Source organism: Carcharhinus amblyrhynchos, chromosome 29 (assembly GCF_965287045.1).
Source record: "Carcharhinus amblyrhynchos chromosome 29, sCarAmb.v2.hapA, whole genome shotgun sequence".
NCBI lineage: Eukaryota > Metazoa > Chordata > Chondrichthyes > Carcharhiniformes > Carcharhinidae > Carcharhinus > Carcharhinus amblyrhynchos.
In genome coordinates, this window is record NC_137352.1 from 4,289,153 (window position 1) to 4,305,298 (window position 16,146).

Below are 16,146 nucleotides of genomic sequence, written 5' to 3' on the forward strand. Positions count from 1 at the left end.
ACCTGCACAAATCTCAGCAAGATCTGTAAACTTGAAGAACATTACCCCAAAAACTTGATTAACAGGAGGCTACCTCATTGAATGTTTTTAAGGCAAGGATAGATAATTTTTTGAACAATAAAGGAATTAAGGGTTATGGTGGGGGGGGGGGGGGGGGGCGGGCGGGTTGGTGGGTGTTGCGGTGAGTGGAGCTGAGTCCCTGAAAAGATCAGCCATGATCCTATTGACTGGCAGAGCAGGCTCGAGGGGCCAGATGGCCTACTCCTGGTTCTTTTGTTCTTTGAGAGAGATTGGGTTAAAGTTTAAGAGTATAGAACAAGGGCAAAAGATGGAATTAGAGGGTAGGCTGGGAACAGCTCACAAGATATCAACTCAGTCCGGCACCATCCTTTTTTTTTCCCCTAAACTGTGGTGCGCAAAATTTGACAAAATTCTCCAGTTGAGGCCAAACCAGCGTTTTATAACCTTCTTGCCTCGATCTTCTACACCCCTTTGTATAAGCCCAGAATCTCATATGTTGTATTAATAATAAATATAGGGGAGGCAATGGCCTACTGGTATCACTAGACTATCAATCCAGAAACTCAGCTAACATTCCAGGAACGTGGTTCAAATCCTGCTGTGCAGATGATGGAATTTGAATTCAATAAAAAAAAATCTGGAATTAAGAATCTACTGGTGACCATGAAATTGTTGCTGATTGTCAGAAAAACCCACTTGGTTCACTGAACTCCTTTAGGGAAGGAAATCTGCTGTCCTTATCTGGTCTGGCCTACGTGACTCCAGAGCCACAGCGTGTGGTTGACTGTCAACTGCCTTTGGGCAACTACGGATGGGCAATAAATGTTGGCTAACCAGCGACACCCATGTCCCATGTATAAAGTTTTCAATCTGCCTAGCCTGAATGATATACATCAATCTTGAATGATATACATATACCTCTAGATCTGCTCCTGCATCCACTTTAGAATTGTTCCTTTTATATTGGCTGCTTCTAAAATTGCAACTACACAAGCATTCTCCGGTCATAGGGAACAATTGCCAACTTCAGCAAGCTTTTAAAGCTATTGGCAACTGTTGCAAAACACATGCTCCATCAATACCCATGGCTGAATGTCATAAAATAGCATGATTTTAGGGCAGTTTAAATACAGGACAATATAGTCTCCAATGGTCCAATCAAACATTAACAGAAGACATAGCAAAGGATAATAAAGACTGTTTGAATTAAAGTTACAGGAAGGACATTAAAGCAAACAGCATAAATGGATTCAAGAAGCTAATGAAATATTCCTGGAGAAGGGATTATGGTATATGAGACAGAGATATGATGGAATGGAGATCAAGCGTTCCTTTTTCAATGTAAACCGGGACCTGTTAAATCTAAAATTCTTGAATTCTTGTACTGGTTTACAGGCAGAATGGCTGTGGGGCTGTTCTGATACTTGAAATCCCTGGTTCATTTGGGGCTGTTGGAAGAGGGGAGGGGTTCCCACTGCTAATTGCTAGCCAGAGGTCTCTTGCGGGAAATTGCCCCCATATGGACAGAGAGTGAATACAGATTGCACAACCTATGATAAATAACCTACTGATGCTTACTGTCCAAGTCCAAAAATGACAAATGGTTGCTGCACAGTAGGCAATAATTGAACTAGAGCTTATTCTTTTAGTTGAGAAGGAAAGAAGATATAGGGGAGGGGGTGGAGGGGAAGAGGAGAAGGAAGAATTAGGGAGACAGTGGAAGAAAACAAAACAGTTGCGCAGGAAACAAACATCAAAACACAGGATAACTTGAAGTAGTCAGAAGAAACTTAGATAAAATGACAAGACTCCAAAAATTCTTGACCCAAGTGAGATTTATTAAGTGATAAAAATTCACATTTAAAGCACATGGCACCCTTTCAAAAGTGTACAGCAATAGGTGATTAAAGAATTAGAAGTTTGTTACACAATTTGTCCAACATCCTATTAGTGCAAAGTCTCACAGCACAACAGCCTGAAAATCAAAAACAATGAAAAATCTGAACCTGACATCTTCAGTACCATTAATTTTGCTGATTTCTGGCAGAGCTATGCTTATTCAAGGTTTGTTTCGTTGCATTTTTTTTTACATAGAACATAATGCGAGACACAAGACTCAATGTGGTCGTTATATACAGAGATACCCTCCACATCCCCATGCAAACAGTCTACTCTGTGCTTTCACACTACCAAACATAAAAATAGATCCACAGCAATATTTCCCAAAAATTTACATTTTTTAAAAACATTTGCCATTTATACAAAACACCCCATTGTTGTACATTGTGCACTGTACAATCTGCAACTTTGGAATTTAATATGCATTTTCCTTCTCTACAAGTTGAAGCAGTTGATTTTTTTTTACAAAAAAATGAAGCAAAAATACACTAAAACCACTCGAGTCCTGGTGGCAGGCTGATGAAGAGTTGAGCACGTGTACCCATATGTGCAACTCAAATGTTGGGAAGTTGTTGAAGGCTGATGCACAAAAATACAGACACTTAAGTTTTACTCAGTAAGGCAGATATGGCAGAATGATTTAAAGGCTTTTAAGCATTTTCTTTTAAAAAAACTCCAGTTTTAAGGCAAGAAATCAAATGAAAACTCGGAAACTTTAAAAAGTAGTACCATATGATAAAACAAGCAGCCCTGCTGGACTTTCCCTCCTATGCAACCAGCAGTAAAATAGTACATTCATGTGACTTAAATAAAACGCAAAAAAATTATCAATCAATAAAAATGGCTTCATTTCATATAGCAACTACAACACAGAACTAAATACTACACAGTAAAGCTAAACTATTGTAAGACAGCAGATTGCCAACAATCACATGATGGCTTGCCAGCTCAAGATGATAAAGTGGGGAGGAAACACTATTACCAAAACTGTTGTTCTTTTTCCTTCACACCATGCACATTTGACAAAATTCCACACAACCTGTGATCAAGTTCAACATAATCAGATAGTAGGGATGGGACCAAGGTTCTATGTTAGTGCGATCCAAATGATACATTTTAAAAAGGGAGATTGATTTGGAAACAAATAAGACCCTATGAGCAATTTATCCACAGTTATATGTTTATACAGGCAAATACCCCTCATTTCAGTAAAACTGCTACAAAGCAGATCTTTTATACGTCGCGGTGGAAATGCAGGCAGGTACTCCATCTCAAACTCCTAGGAACTTTTAATATCTCACTAAAACTGAAAAGGATCTGATGAAGTAATACAGCAGCGCATAAAAAGATCAGCTATAAACTTAAGCAGGATTTTTAAATTAGGGGAGCTGCGTTTACACTTCAACAATATGTATGAAATCTTAAGATATAACTTGCTGTAACCAACCAGACTAAATTGCAGTACGAAAGCCTGTCAATGCTTTTAATAAAATCAGTTTAAAGTTTAATAAAGCTAGTCATCCATTTGAAACTTTTTTTGCTGCTTTTCTAGAATAAAATTTGAACAGTACATGTTCTTGCTTTGCATAATAAATATAGCTGGTCCACATTTCAGGTGACAATCCAAATGATGTAAACTTATATGGGGAGTACATGTGGTACAGGCAAGAGAGCGAGAGGAATTATCTACATTAGATCAGGGCAGTCGATTGTCCTTTAAAAGAAAACAAGATTCAGAACAGCCATCAATCCAAGAACTGGGGGAAAAGTTTCCAAATCCCTCACACAATGTACAATTGCGAAGGAATACACTGAAAAAACCCACAGTTTGACTTATGATCAGATATTTTGCTCCAGTCTGACAAAAGCCAATTGCAGATCAGCTGCAAAAATTAAGATCCAACCAAAACTGCTTTAAGAATTGTAGACAGCTAGTACACTAAGTTGGGAAATTTCCATGTGACCATTTTTATTAAATTACAGATTTTGCATTTGGCCTTGAGTTAAACTCAAATGTTCCATTATTTTTGATAGCAGGAGTTGAAAGATAAGGGAAATACCAAATTATAGCCATCTGAAATGTTTTTGTGGAGTTCTCTCTCTCGTGCATGTTTGGCCCAGTGAAGGGGATAAATACCAACTTGCAATGTTTGTTGCGCATGTGTGTAAGATTTGGTAGATCCTTGATTAACATATTATGATCAGAAAATGATGCAGAATTGGCAACTGCCAGCAGCTTTGTATCAAGCTCTGAACTGAAGCTGCTCTCTCTTTCTGATGGCCAGACTATCACCATATTTCAGCAAAATCAACTCCAAAGCTAATCAGAACTGAATAGTTTGGCCCCAAAGTCTCCTTTTAAACATTTTAGCCTTCAACACTGAAAAATTAAAACCAGTTATATCACTATTAAGCTCCATCTGTATGCCAAGTTCAAAAATATAACTGATTGAATTTACTGAGTCTTTCTGCAGCAAAGGTTCCTTAAAATAGTTTTCTCTTCTTTCTAAAATTATTCCAGTTACAAGGATGAACGCAATTTAAAATTACAATTTAGCCCAGGGGTTTGAGTAAATCGTAGATGTGTTTATGCAGCTCTGCGGGTGTGGAACTTAGATTTTCAGGTGCTGTCAGGGGAAAATAGGCAGAAGCCGAAAATCTGAAAGAAAACCAGAAAATACTGGAATCACAGCAGGTGTACAGCATCAGAAAGAGGAAGCATAGCATAAAAGTTTTTGCTGTGAATCAGGTTTTCTCTTGATAAATGTTAACCTCTTCTTCAGATCCCGTGTGTTTGTGCATCTCCAGCTTATGATGTGACTTCATGGCCCATTTCCAGCATATTGGTCACCTCATCCTATTACTGTTTTTTTTTAAAAAAAATCTATATTTCAAATGCCCAGATAGATAAATCTTCCTACAACAAATGCAGTAAAATTGATTTCAGAAAACACAATTATTGCTAGGCTTGAGGAGAGTTAAAAATTTTATAAAGGATAGTTCTATTTCAGTTATTCGTCAAAGTGAATTCCAAGACAAACAAGGCTGGGGCATTAAGTTCCTGGGTTACAAATAAATCCTGCCTGTATTTCTGCCCTAACGAAAGAGGCAACCAGGTTTTTTTTGCCAATTCCAGCTTAAAAAGACAACCAAGAAACTTGTTGTTATTCCACACCAAGTAAGAGGCGATAGTAAGTTCAACCAGATCTAGCTCAAGAATGCAAGGTCCTGTGCAGTTTTGCAGCTGAAGGGAGATTCTGGAAGGCAACCAGGGGTTTTGGCTAATGTTTTTAAGGACATGTGCAACTGGATTTTTCTTTTTAAAAAGAGGTAAAGGATTTGAGATCAAAATATTTAGTTATGGGATTAGATCGCCTGACAAAATGTATAGTTTTATTTTAAGGGAAACAGGCATCCCTGTTAAAATACTCTTCAATGAAGACATGCTACATTTATTCAACAACATTCTAATAATTGGCAAAAGAACCACTGATGAGAAGAATTTTTGAGTTGTTCTGACCTGGAATGTGCTGCCTGAAAGGGTGTTGCAAGCAGGTTCAATAGTAATGTTCAGACAGGAACCAGAGCAACGTTTGAAAAGAAAAAAAAATGCGGAACACTAATTAGATAGCTCTTTCAAAGACCAAGCTCAGACTTGATGCCTTCTGTGCTGATCATCCTATGATTCTATTCCAGCTTCAATCAAACAAGTAACATGTGGTTTTTGTGAAACTGTGTTTAAGATATGCAAGAAGCATACTGAAATTATAGTAATTAAACAGTGGACACCATACGACTTTAAATTGCAAGCAAATATCTTACAGCAGCCTATGTTTGCCACCTTTGTTGTTGGAAATAACTTAATTATACTGCAATTTGCCAAAACTCTCTCCATTTTTTTTAAAAAAAAGATCATTTGATCAATTGGATATCTTAAAATAGTGATAGAAGACAAATAAGGTAATAGTGACAATATTGAGTCCAATTGACATATTCAGCTTCTGTTGAAGAGTTATGCTGCTTATGGATCAAATTTTTCCTTCTGGTACATAAAACAATATTTTAAAATTTAAATCAAGACCATTTAGCAAATTCAATTGACATGATATTCGTATAAATTGTTAAAATCTTTTGAGTAACTTCAGTTTATTTATCCAATCATCCTAAACTTTTTTTCATGATTTTGTAATATTTTGAGCCTCGAAAAAGCAGATTTGAACTTAAAGCCTAATCTTTCTACAGATAATGCTGTCTAAAGACCATCAGAAAAAGAAACTGCAGCTGTTAAACAGCCACCAAGCAAATAACCTGAAAATTAAATGGTGCCCAAAGGCAGAGAACACAAGCACAGCTGTGCAAAAGCCTACAGTCAGGGACCAGGACTGCGCTGTATACCTTGCAGTCTTACCTAGGTATTACAGCACATTGCAATAAAATTTAAATTTTGGTCCATATAAAAATAATGTATTGCAACTCAGAAAAGTGCATTTTTTATAAAGGGTTTTTTTTTCCTGCTGCAGAGACTTCCTAGCAGAATTCTTGCACCGCTTGTATTGCAGCAAGGTCTTCATGCAAGTACCATCGGTACGTCATCCGAAAAACCATTAATTAATGGTGCATCTTCATCATCACCTAAAAAAGGAGGAAAAGTAAAAAAAAACAAACCATGAAAAAACCCACTCCTCTGGTCCACTCTCCCAGCACTGAGTTCTTGAGCACGAAGACATCAATGATAGTTTCTTTCAGTATAAATAAAGCATAAGGTACGAGTCTTTGTATCATTTTGTAAATACTGAAGGGGATATTTCCCAATCTCATTAGCTCTAGCAAAAGTAGGTTAGGCAGGATATCAAGGCTGGCAGAGCACCAGGAAGATGAGCTGAAACTACATGGTATTTTTCCCCATCTACATGGTGCCTTAAAGCATTAAGCAGTTAAACTGGTAATTTTTTTAAAAATGTGGTGTTGCTTCTGGGACCCTAATGAGAATATGACGTGACAATTATTTACTAAGATAGCCAGGTTTTCATTGCTTAACCACTCAATTGGGCTTCACAAAATAGTTACGACTGAAATGAAGCCATGTGCCATACCTTAATTCAACTAAACAGATTCTAATATCCTCCCATTAGAACATACATAGGAGTGGACCAAGTAGCACCTCTAACCTGCTCTGCCATTTAATATCATGGCTGATCTTTGACCGCAAATCCTCTTTCATGCCCTATCCCCCCCATTCCTATTATAGAAAGATTATTATTATGAAACTAGAAAGAGTGCAGAAAAGATTTACTAGGATGCTACCAGGACTTGATGTTTTGCGTCATAAAGAGAGGCTGGGTAGACTGGGACTTTTTTCTGGAGCATAGGAGGCTGAGGGGTGATCTTAGAGGTCTATGAAATAATGAGGGGCATGGATCAACTAGACAGTCAATATCTTTTTCCAAAGGTAGAAGAGTCTAAAACTAGAGGGCATTGATTTAATAGGAGAGATGCACAAAGTGTCCAGAGGGGCAATTTTTTCCAGAGGTTGGTGAGTGTCTGGAACAAGCTGTCAGAGGTAGTAGTAGAGGCGGGTACAATTCTGTCTTTCAAAAAGCATTTAGATTGTTACATGGATAAGATGCATATAGATGGATAATGGGCTAAACGCGGGGAATTGGGACTAACTTAGGAGTTAAAAAAAAGCAGCAGCATGGACAAGTTGGGCCGAAGGGCCTATTTCCATGCTGTAAACCTCTATGACTATGATCCTTAGGACTCAGAAATCTACCTTGAATATGTTCAACCATCCTCACCTGGAACTATAATCACTATTTCTTCATGGTCACTATGCCATAAGGCTGGGATTCCCTTCTTAACAGCACTGTGGGTGTATCTACCAGACAGCCAACAGTGTTTCAAAAAACTGGCTCACCACCATCTGAGGGCAATTAGGATTGAACAACAAATGTTAGGCTTCCCAGTGATGCTCATATCCCACAAACAAAAGTCATTCATAATACACTGGGATAAAAAAATTCCAAAAGATTTACAACTTACAACTCTGCGTGAAGAAAATTCTCATTGGTCTGTAGAAGCTGACCCCTTATGTTTCCAATACCCCTATTCTTAACCTCTATAGCAAGTGGAAACAGCCTCTCAGCACCTACCTTCTCACCCTTGCAGCATCCTATGTTTCAATGAGAATTTTTCTAAACTGCAGAGCATATTGGCGTAGACTACTCAATTTCTGCTCATAGGTCAACACTCACCTGCTGAATTAGTTTAATAAATATTTCTTGCATCGCCCTAATGCAAATATAACCTTTAAGTGCAGAACTTAGATTTAATTCAACAGATCTTGCAAAGGTTTGTGTAGCACCTGCTTTAGTATTACTGTTGTCAAAATGAGCAAGGTTGCAGTGGATCCAAAGATTTTGCATCAAGAGTGACAAAATCTCAGGATGCTTTCTGCAATGTTCAATGCTAATCTCAGTTTAACATCACAGCATTCAACTCAGTATTGCAGGGAACCTAGATTAAATGAAGACTCAAGAGCAGAGATTCAACCAGTAACACACAATCAAAAGTGCTACTCCTGAACCACTAGACTGACACAGAAAAACAAGGGGCAAAAGCAACAAACAAATTGCCATCGTGCCTTTCAGGTCCTCAAGATGACCCAAAACACTTTCCACAAAATGCTTCAAGATCATTGTTCACCTGATCGGAGTACTAGTTTCTAAAATCTGGAAGACATTCCCAATTAGTTTGCATTTGTTGAGCGTTTTAGAATATTCATTTTCACCATTACAGAATAATTTATACTAGGTTAAGGAAGTAAAAACCCAGTGTACGAACATGGTTGAACATTCTCTTAGGATAGCTTTGCCAAGCTGCAGTAAGGCCATTCTATTCATATAACATATTTTAAGCAGAGAAAATCCTTACCTAGCTCATCACCTGAAGAGAAAACAGCCGATCCCAATCGAGAATTATAGTGACTATTGGCAAAAGCTGTAAAGCTGTTCTGGAGTCGTCGATGGCGAACATATAACACAACAAAACCAACACCTAACATCACAAGTAGCAGGAACATTACTGGCACCACAATGGCTGCTACATCTGTCGTTTTGGGATCCTTGGAAGCTAATGAATCTGCAATTCAGGATGAAGAAACAGAACACAGAATTTAGCGAATGGTATCCACATTAAAGAGGATTTCAAACATGCATCTTTTTAGCCAAACAACAGAATGATCCCAATCAACGATTAAAAATAAAATAATACAAGAAGCTCTGCAAACATACAGCAGGTTCGTTGCCATCTGAAAGTAAAAGTTAAATATGGAGTGGAATCTTGCATCAAAACTGGTATTTTAAAAGGATGATACTGAAAATGTGCATCTCTCTTTTGCCTTCATATTAACCTGCTAATCAGTCCCTGTACGTTTCATATTTCCTAAATTTAAGCCTTTATTTAAATATAATCTTCAATAAACTAGCAGTTTATTACAAAGAACTACCAAGAGGCATTTCTTTTTTAAATCTGGACCTCAAATTTTGCTGGGTTTTTCCTCAGGTGCTGTCTCCTAATTTGTCCAATGCTCTGATGTTCTAGTCCAGCAGTCTCCAAACTCCGATCCGGATGTGGCCCGTGGGCCATAGTTTGGAGACCCCTGTTCTAGCCCCAGGGCTAGAGTATAAATTGGAGAACTAAATTAGGTTATAATTCTGTGAACAGTCAGCATCTTAAACAAGTTATTCTGAAATGAAAGAGAATGAAAATCATAATTGCAAAACAAATTATCAGCAGAGATTTAATCACAGATTTAATCTGGGCTCATTGCTACCAACTCTCAATGCTTGATAATTAAATTTAATGGCTCAAAATTCTAAACCAATTGCTTTAGTTACACCATTTTCTTTAAGGGGAACCTTTAAAGGGTGATTTTTCTCCTTGCTGATTTTAATCAGAAGTATCATGCATAGTTTAACACTTTTAGGAATTGGCAATAGGTGTTGGCAAGCCTGTTGATTCACCTGACGAAGGGACTAATCCGAAAGCTTGTGAGTTTACTATCAAATAAATCGGTTGGACTAAAACCTGGTGTTGTCAGACTTTTTACTGTGTTTACCCCAGTCCAACGCCAGCATATCCACATCAAGCCTGTGACACCCATGTCCCATGAATAAATAAAAACAAACTTTGGTAAAAATTTAGATTTGAATTGCATGGAAACCTTATAGTTGGCACTCCATTCTAGATAAGTGAACAGTGGCAAAAAGGACATGTCTCAATGGCATCACTGAAAAAAACAAATCAACTTCAGATTACCTCAATTATAGCTCCAACCTCAAATCCTGGAAACTGCTGCCTGCTGGGTATTGTACACCCTCACTTTTTCCCAGGAGCCAGGCATAGCTGCCTTCACTGCAGCTACCTGCACTCAATAAAGGTCAGAGAAACTTAGCAGTCAGGGAGACTCAAGCTTAGGAACTCCATAGAGATACAAAATCTGACTTTTCTACCTAAAGAAAATGTCAGTAGTTGTATTATTTTAGAAACTAAATCAGTATGCTGTATAATTAGAAGACTGCATCAGGGAAGTACTCAGTTGAACTGATTTCGTCCACAGAGAGCACTTGCAGATAAACACTGACATTCCACATTCCACTTTGATGTGGGTGAATTTTTAGACAGACAGCAGATCACAAGGATGCAAACAACATACAAAATGTGAAATCAATGCTGGGATGTAGAAATGGAAGCGTTCTCCAGACAAAAATGGAATTTATAGATCCACTGCTAAACAATTTTATCAAAACCAGGGCAGTGCAATCAATCTTTATGTTCAAATCAAATATCATGCAACAACTTTCCCAGTAAGAATTTACAGAACTTATAACATGTAGGACACACTTTACTCTTAAGAGATTTGAGATGTGGATTTATGTCAATAATTCAGTAATATTAAAATATTCAAAGTATCGATTATGGGAATAGGGAGTGGAGAAAGTCAACAAGGAAAGTAGTTCAGCAAATCTTCTGTGCATTTATCACCAAGTTAAAATTACAGCAAAAGTTCCTGACATTGGAACCAAAAATGAAAAGTAGCACTTAGGATGAGGACAGCAGACAAAAACTAAAGAGTCTTGGGAACGAACGCTGGAAACAGAAATCTTTGGAAGAACTAAATTTGATTCCCTATCTCCTTCTCAAAAGAGCTAGAATTTAAATGACAATGCTTAATCATAGAATCATAAAAACCTACAGTGTAGGAGTCATTCAGCCCTTCGAGTCTGCACCAACCACAATCCCATCCAGGCCCTATCCACATGCGTTTACCCTAGCTAGTCCCCCTGACACTACGGGGCAATTTAGCATGGCTAATCCACCCAATCTGCACATCTTTGGAGTACAGGAGGAAACCCATGCAGACACACAGAGAATGTGCAAACTCCACACAGACAGTGACCTGAGGCCAGGAATCGAACCCGGGTCCCTGGCACTGTGAGGCAGCAGTGTTAACCACTGTGCCACCCCAACCAGAACTATATTTCTTCCGTAACTATAAATCAGACTAGAAAAGCCAAAGAGGAGGCCATTCTACCATTGAGTCCATGTAAGTGAAGATGACTGACAAAACCTTTCTGCCAGAGAGGAAACAAAAATAAAATGCTTTCCAGAATAAATGCAAAACAAGATTTCAGTGCTCAAGTATTAAGTTGCACCAATACACAGCATGTATAAAAGGATTCTATAGAGGAATAACAATTGAACATGCATGGTATGATGACAAAGCAAATATGACAAGACCTCGGGTATCTGATGCATACTTGGCTGGATGTAGGAAAATACAGAGCCAAAGCCAAGTATTGTTTTAACTGCATATTAAACTTGTGCACCACAGGCTGAGAATTAGTTTAATTCCATGTACTTGTGTTCAGTGCTTCAGTAATCAAATTTTTTATAACCTCACCAGTTCCAAGTTCATCGTATAGCAGGGAAGCAGGTTCACCACAAATCTGCCCATTGTACAAGCATCTGGCTTGCACTGTGAATGTGTAGTTATGGCCAAACTTCAGATCAGAAATCTTGAAGATGTTTTCCGTCGTATTCCCAAGACACACTGTTGTATTGGTCACATGATCAAACATGTGGATCTCATAACCCTGAGGTTAAACAAAGGACAAAGTATTAAGTGATTGTTTTCTCTCCAGTTCCTTGGATGCCATCCTCCAATAGGTTCTGCAGTCTGTAAGGTAATGGATTCACAAGTGAGAAAAATCAGAAGTCTTGTCAGTCACTCTCCCCCAAGGCATGCAGCACTTTGTATATAAAACATACCAACAAAAAGGGAAGAATTATAGAATCCATTCAGTAAAGAAGGGGGTCATCCTGCCCATTGAGTCTGTACCAATCACAATCCCACCCAGACCCTATCTTCATAGCCCCACACATTTACGCTGCTAATCCCCCGACACTAGGATCAATTTAGCATGGCCAATTTAACCCAACCTGCACTTCTTTGGACGCCAAGGGGCAACCCAGGCTGTTACAAAATTCTGCAAACAACCAAAAAATGTTAAACAGCAACAAAAATCACTGCAGCTGGAAAATTGTGACCCAGGTCAAACAAATTTTAAAACTCTACATGTCCATGTAGGTGGGAAGCAGAACAAAATGATACTCTGAAGCCCCATACATCTGCCCTGATCAGGAGAAAGTTTGATTTACAGTCACATTGTAACATCCAGCCAGATTCATTCAATGCACATTTACAATGCGAGTCGACTCCATCCTTACTTTGAGCACCAATTTCAGTTATTCATGTGACCCTGTTTATATACACCTCTCTCCACATACACAGTGATACACACATTGGAGCGTTTAGGTTGCAAGCATCTTTGTGCTATTGCAGAACTTGCTTTTTGTTTTAGATATATAGATTAGTACTTGTCCTAACACTGAACCAGTTTTGTAATAATGTTCACAGCTCCAATGCTGAGCATTCCAGAACGCACTACCTTGGAAAATGAGGCATTGGTCAAAATGCTAGCAACGCTTTCAATAAACAATTGCTGTGAAGTTGCAACCAAGCAATTTTCATTCCATAAACAAAGTGCCTGGGATAATTTTTTGGGTACTTTGGGAAATATACTTCAGTCAAAATGGGGACCAGCAAAATTTAAAAAATAAAATGACAATCAGTTTTTGTTCCTACGTAAACCGAACAATTGTCCGGGGTTTGTGAAACAAGGACTTATTTTAAAATTCAAATCTTTATTCTCCCACCAGCCCCCTCTCCTCAATAGAAGTTCCTTGGATAAATTTCTCAGCAACTGAAAGAAAGATCATTCATGAATCTCTTTACTGTTCCCATGCCTTTTTTTTTTAAATGATCACCAGTCATCGGGAGGAGGACTGGTAGATTACTCAATTAGCTGTTTTACGCTCTTCACATTCATTCACTGGTTAAGCATCAATGAAAGCACAGAGCAGCAGTCCTTCAGTACACCATCTATTTTAGAAACTCATTAAATCTTCCAAAATATAAAGTATCCCAACTGACCTCATGGGAGCTGTAAACCAGAAATACTTCCTTAAAGCTTTTATTTACTCATCCAGCATATTACTGTTTATAAAAGAGTAATTAAGTGTGCTGAATTCCACTCAATCATCGTAAAGAAGAAATACCCTTGAGAGAATGGTTATTCTGCAACAGGAATGCAAGAGTCTGACTCATCCTATATATGATTCACCGATATAAGCAGTTAACACTGGGGAAATGTTAGGAGTGAAATTTATGGTTAAGAGTGAGGCAGATCACAGGCCCACTAAATCAGATGAAGTGCCATTAATTTTAAACAGCAAGAAATGTTGAAATGCAATGCTTGCAAACACACAAGTATCACTCTGAATTAGTGATATTTACAGGTTGGGATATAAAAACACCACTGGTGTTTTAGTGCAAAATACAGGGAGATGAGAAAGAAAATACCAAATGATGCGAGTTAAGAAACACAAAATGAAGAGATCACAGCAAAACATGTTCTTGAAAAATGCTACAGATTCAAATGTAGCTTTCTCTCAGTCATACAAAATGTAAAAGAACAACAATTTTTACTTCACAAGAACGTTGATTGGTCAGCACATGGACACTCGCTGGTAGAAGCAAAGCCATGTTAACTGCTAAGCTTTGATTAAATTCAAACCAGAAAAGGATGATTCTGAACGGTAAAGGCATTGTCCTGAGGAATGGACAGAGAATGAGGTTGTCGCCTAATTTGACACAGGCACAATGGTTACATATGTTCTTTCTATATGCAGAAAACAGGACCCCTGTGTATAACATACGTAGCTTCCAGCACAGGCAAGTGCACCACACTGCAAACCCGACTGATAATCCTGAATTGGTTGTCAGCACAATTGTTAACTTACTCAGGATTGTTTAGAAAATGTTGTCCTATCGCAGAATCACATCCATTGTTGAACATGTTTTGCAAGCATTGGCAGGTTGGGTATAGTCAGTACTTTGTCTATCGCAAACAACCGAAGGGACATCCTGCTTGATACAATCCACCAGTCTTTGGGACATTTGGCCTACTTACCTAGCATAACAGTGTCACCAAAATTCATATAAAATATTAATAGAATCCTCAGTGCAGAGCAAGGCCATTCGGCCCAAATGAGTCCACATCGACTCTCCGATGGAACATCTTACCCAGGCCCAATCACTGTAACCGCATGTATTTTCCCCTAGTAATCACCCTAATCTACACATTAAGGGCAATTTAGCATGACCTGCACATCTTTAGACTATGGGAGGAATCCCACACAGACACAAGGAGAATGTGCAAACTCCACACAGACAGTTACCCAAGGCCAGAATTGAACCTGGTGCTGTGAAACAGCAGTGCTAACCACTGTGCCACTGTGACATCCAAAACAGTACTAAGTAATGGGAGATCATGTGGTTACACTACTTCAAAAAGGTAAATTTGAGTGCGAGATGACGCCCATTAAAGGTGTGCAAGGATAGAGCAGTCAAATTAGCTCCCTTGCCTTAGCATGCTAACTAAGAAATCTGCCTGGGAGTTCTCTACCACAAGCCTACCTTCACTGGTCAATATACACTTTGTGATTCCTATAGTTCCGCACACTAAGATTGGTCTTATTGGCAACCTCAACAGAGCCAAAGACATTTGTTCAATGTCAAAGTTTGATGATGAAATAGGACACAGCCATCCTGCGAGTAGCTACCCTGTTGTCTCTGCACAAACACTTGGGCTTAAGACTGTGCACATTTCAGGAGTGAAAGAGGCAGTCTAACTAAGATTACTTTGGAGGACAAGATGACTCAAAAATTTGAGCAACAGATTAGGCTGGTTATTTCACACTGCTACTATGTGGTAACAACGCAAGTGGTGTTCGCCACCAATAGGATGTTGCTGTTAAACCAAAATATAAGATTTAATGATAATATGCTGATCACACAAATGATTCATGCAGTATATGAATTTCAGTGTCAGTTGATGCTAAATATGCAGCTGTAATGTTACGCCGTTGTTTAAGAAGGGTGCCAGGCAAAAGGCGGGGAATTATAGGCCGGTTAGTTTAACGTCTGTGGTAGGTAAAATGTTAGAATCCGTCATTAAGGAGGAAATTGCGAGGCATCTTGAAGGGAATTGCTTGATAGGGCGGACGCAACACGGTTTCATTAAAGGGAAGTCGTGTCTGACAAATTTACTGGAGTTCTATGAGGATGTGTCTAGGGCAGTGGATAGAGGAGAGCTGGTGGATGTGGTCTTTCTGGATTTTCAGAAGGCGTTTGACAAGGTACCTCACAAGAGGTTATTGCAGAAGGTCAGGGGACATGGAGTTGGGGGTAGGGTGTTAGCGTGGATAGAGGATTGGTTGTCAAATAGGAGGCACAGAGTGGGGGTCAATGGGTGCTATTCGGATTGGCGGTTGGTGACTAGTGGGGTGCCCCAGGGGTCGGTGCTGGGGCCTCAGCTATTTACCATTTATATAGATGATCTGGAGGAGGGAACCGAGTGCAGGGTGTCGAAATTTGCTGATGACACCAAGATTGGGGGAAAGGCAAATTGTGCGGAGGGTGTGGAGAGTCTACAGAAGGATCTAGATAGGCTGGGCGAATGGGCCAGGAAATGGCAAATGGAATTTAATGTTGGCAAGTGGGAGGTGGTCCACTTTGGTAGGAAGAATGGTAGGAAGGAC

General features: G+C 38.9%; 1 protein-coding gene across 2 annotated transcripts in view; it reads right to left on the reverse strand.

The window, feature by feature from the left end:
• Window positions 1-1,838: 1,838 nt before the first annotated feature.
• Window positions 1,839-16,146, reverse strand: part of sorl1 (sortilin-related receptor, L(DLR class) A repeats containing) — a 193,544-nt gene continuing 179,236 nt past the window's right edge. For both annotated transcript variants that reach the window (XM_080214840.1, XM_080214839.1), the window contains exons 46-48: window positions 11,885-12,077; window positions 8,854-9,060; window positions 1,839-6,552 (exon numbers count right to left, since the gene is read on the reverse strand). In XM_080214840.1, the coding sequence (XP_080070966.1) occupies window positions 6,488-6,552; window positions 8,854-9,060; window positions 11,885-12,077 (465 nt within the window). In that variant the 3' untranslated portion in view covers window positions 1,839-6,487. The remainder of the gene's footprint in view (window positions 6,553-8,853; window positions 9,061-11,884; window positions 12,078-16,146) is intronic.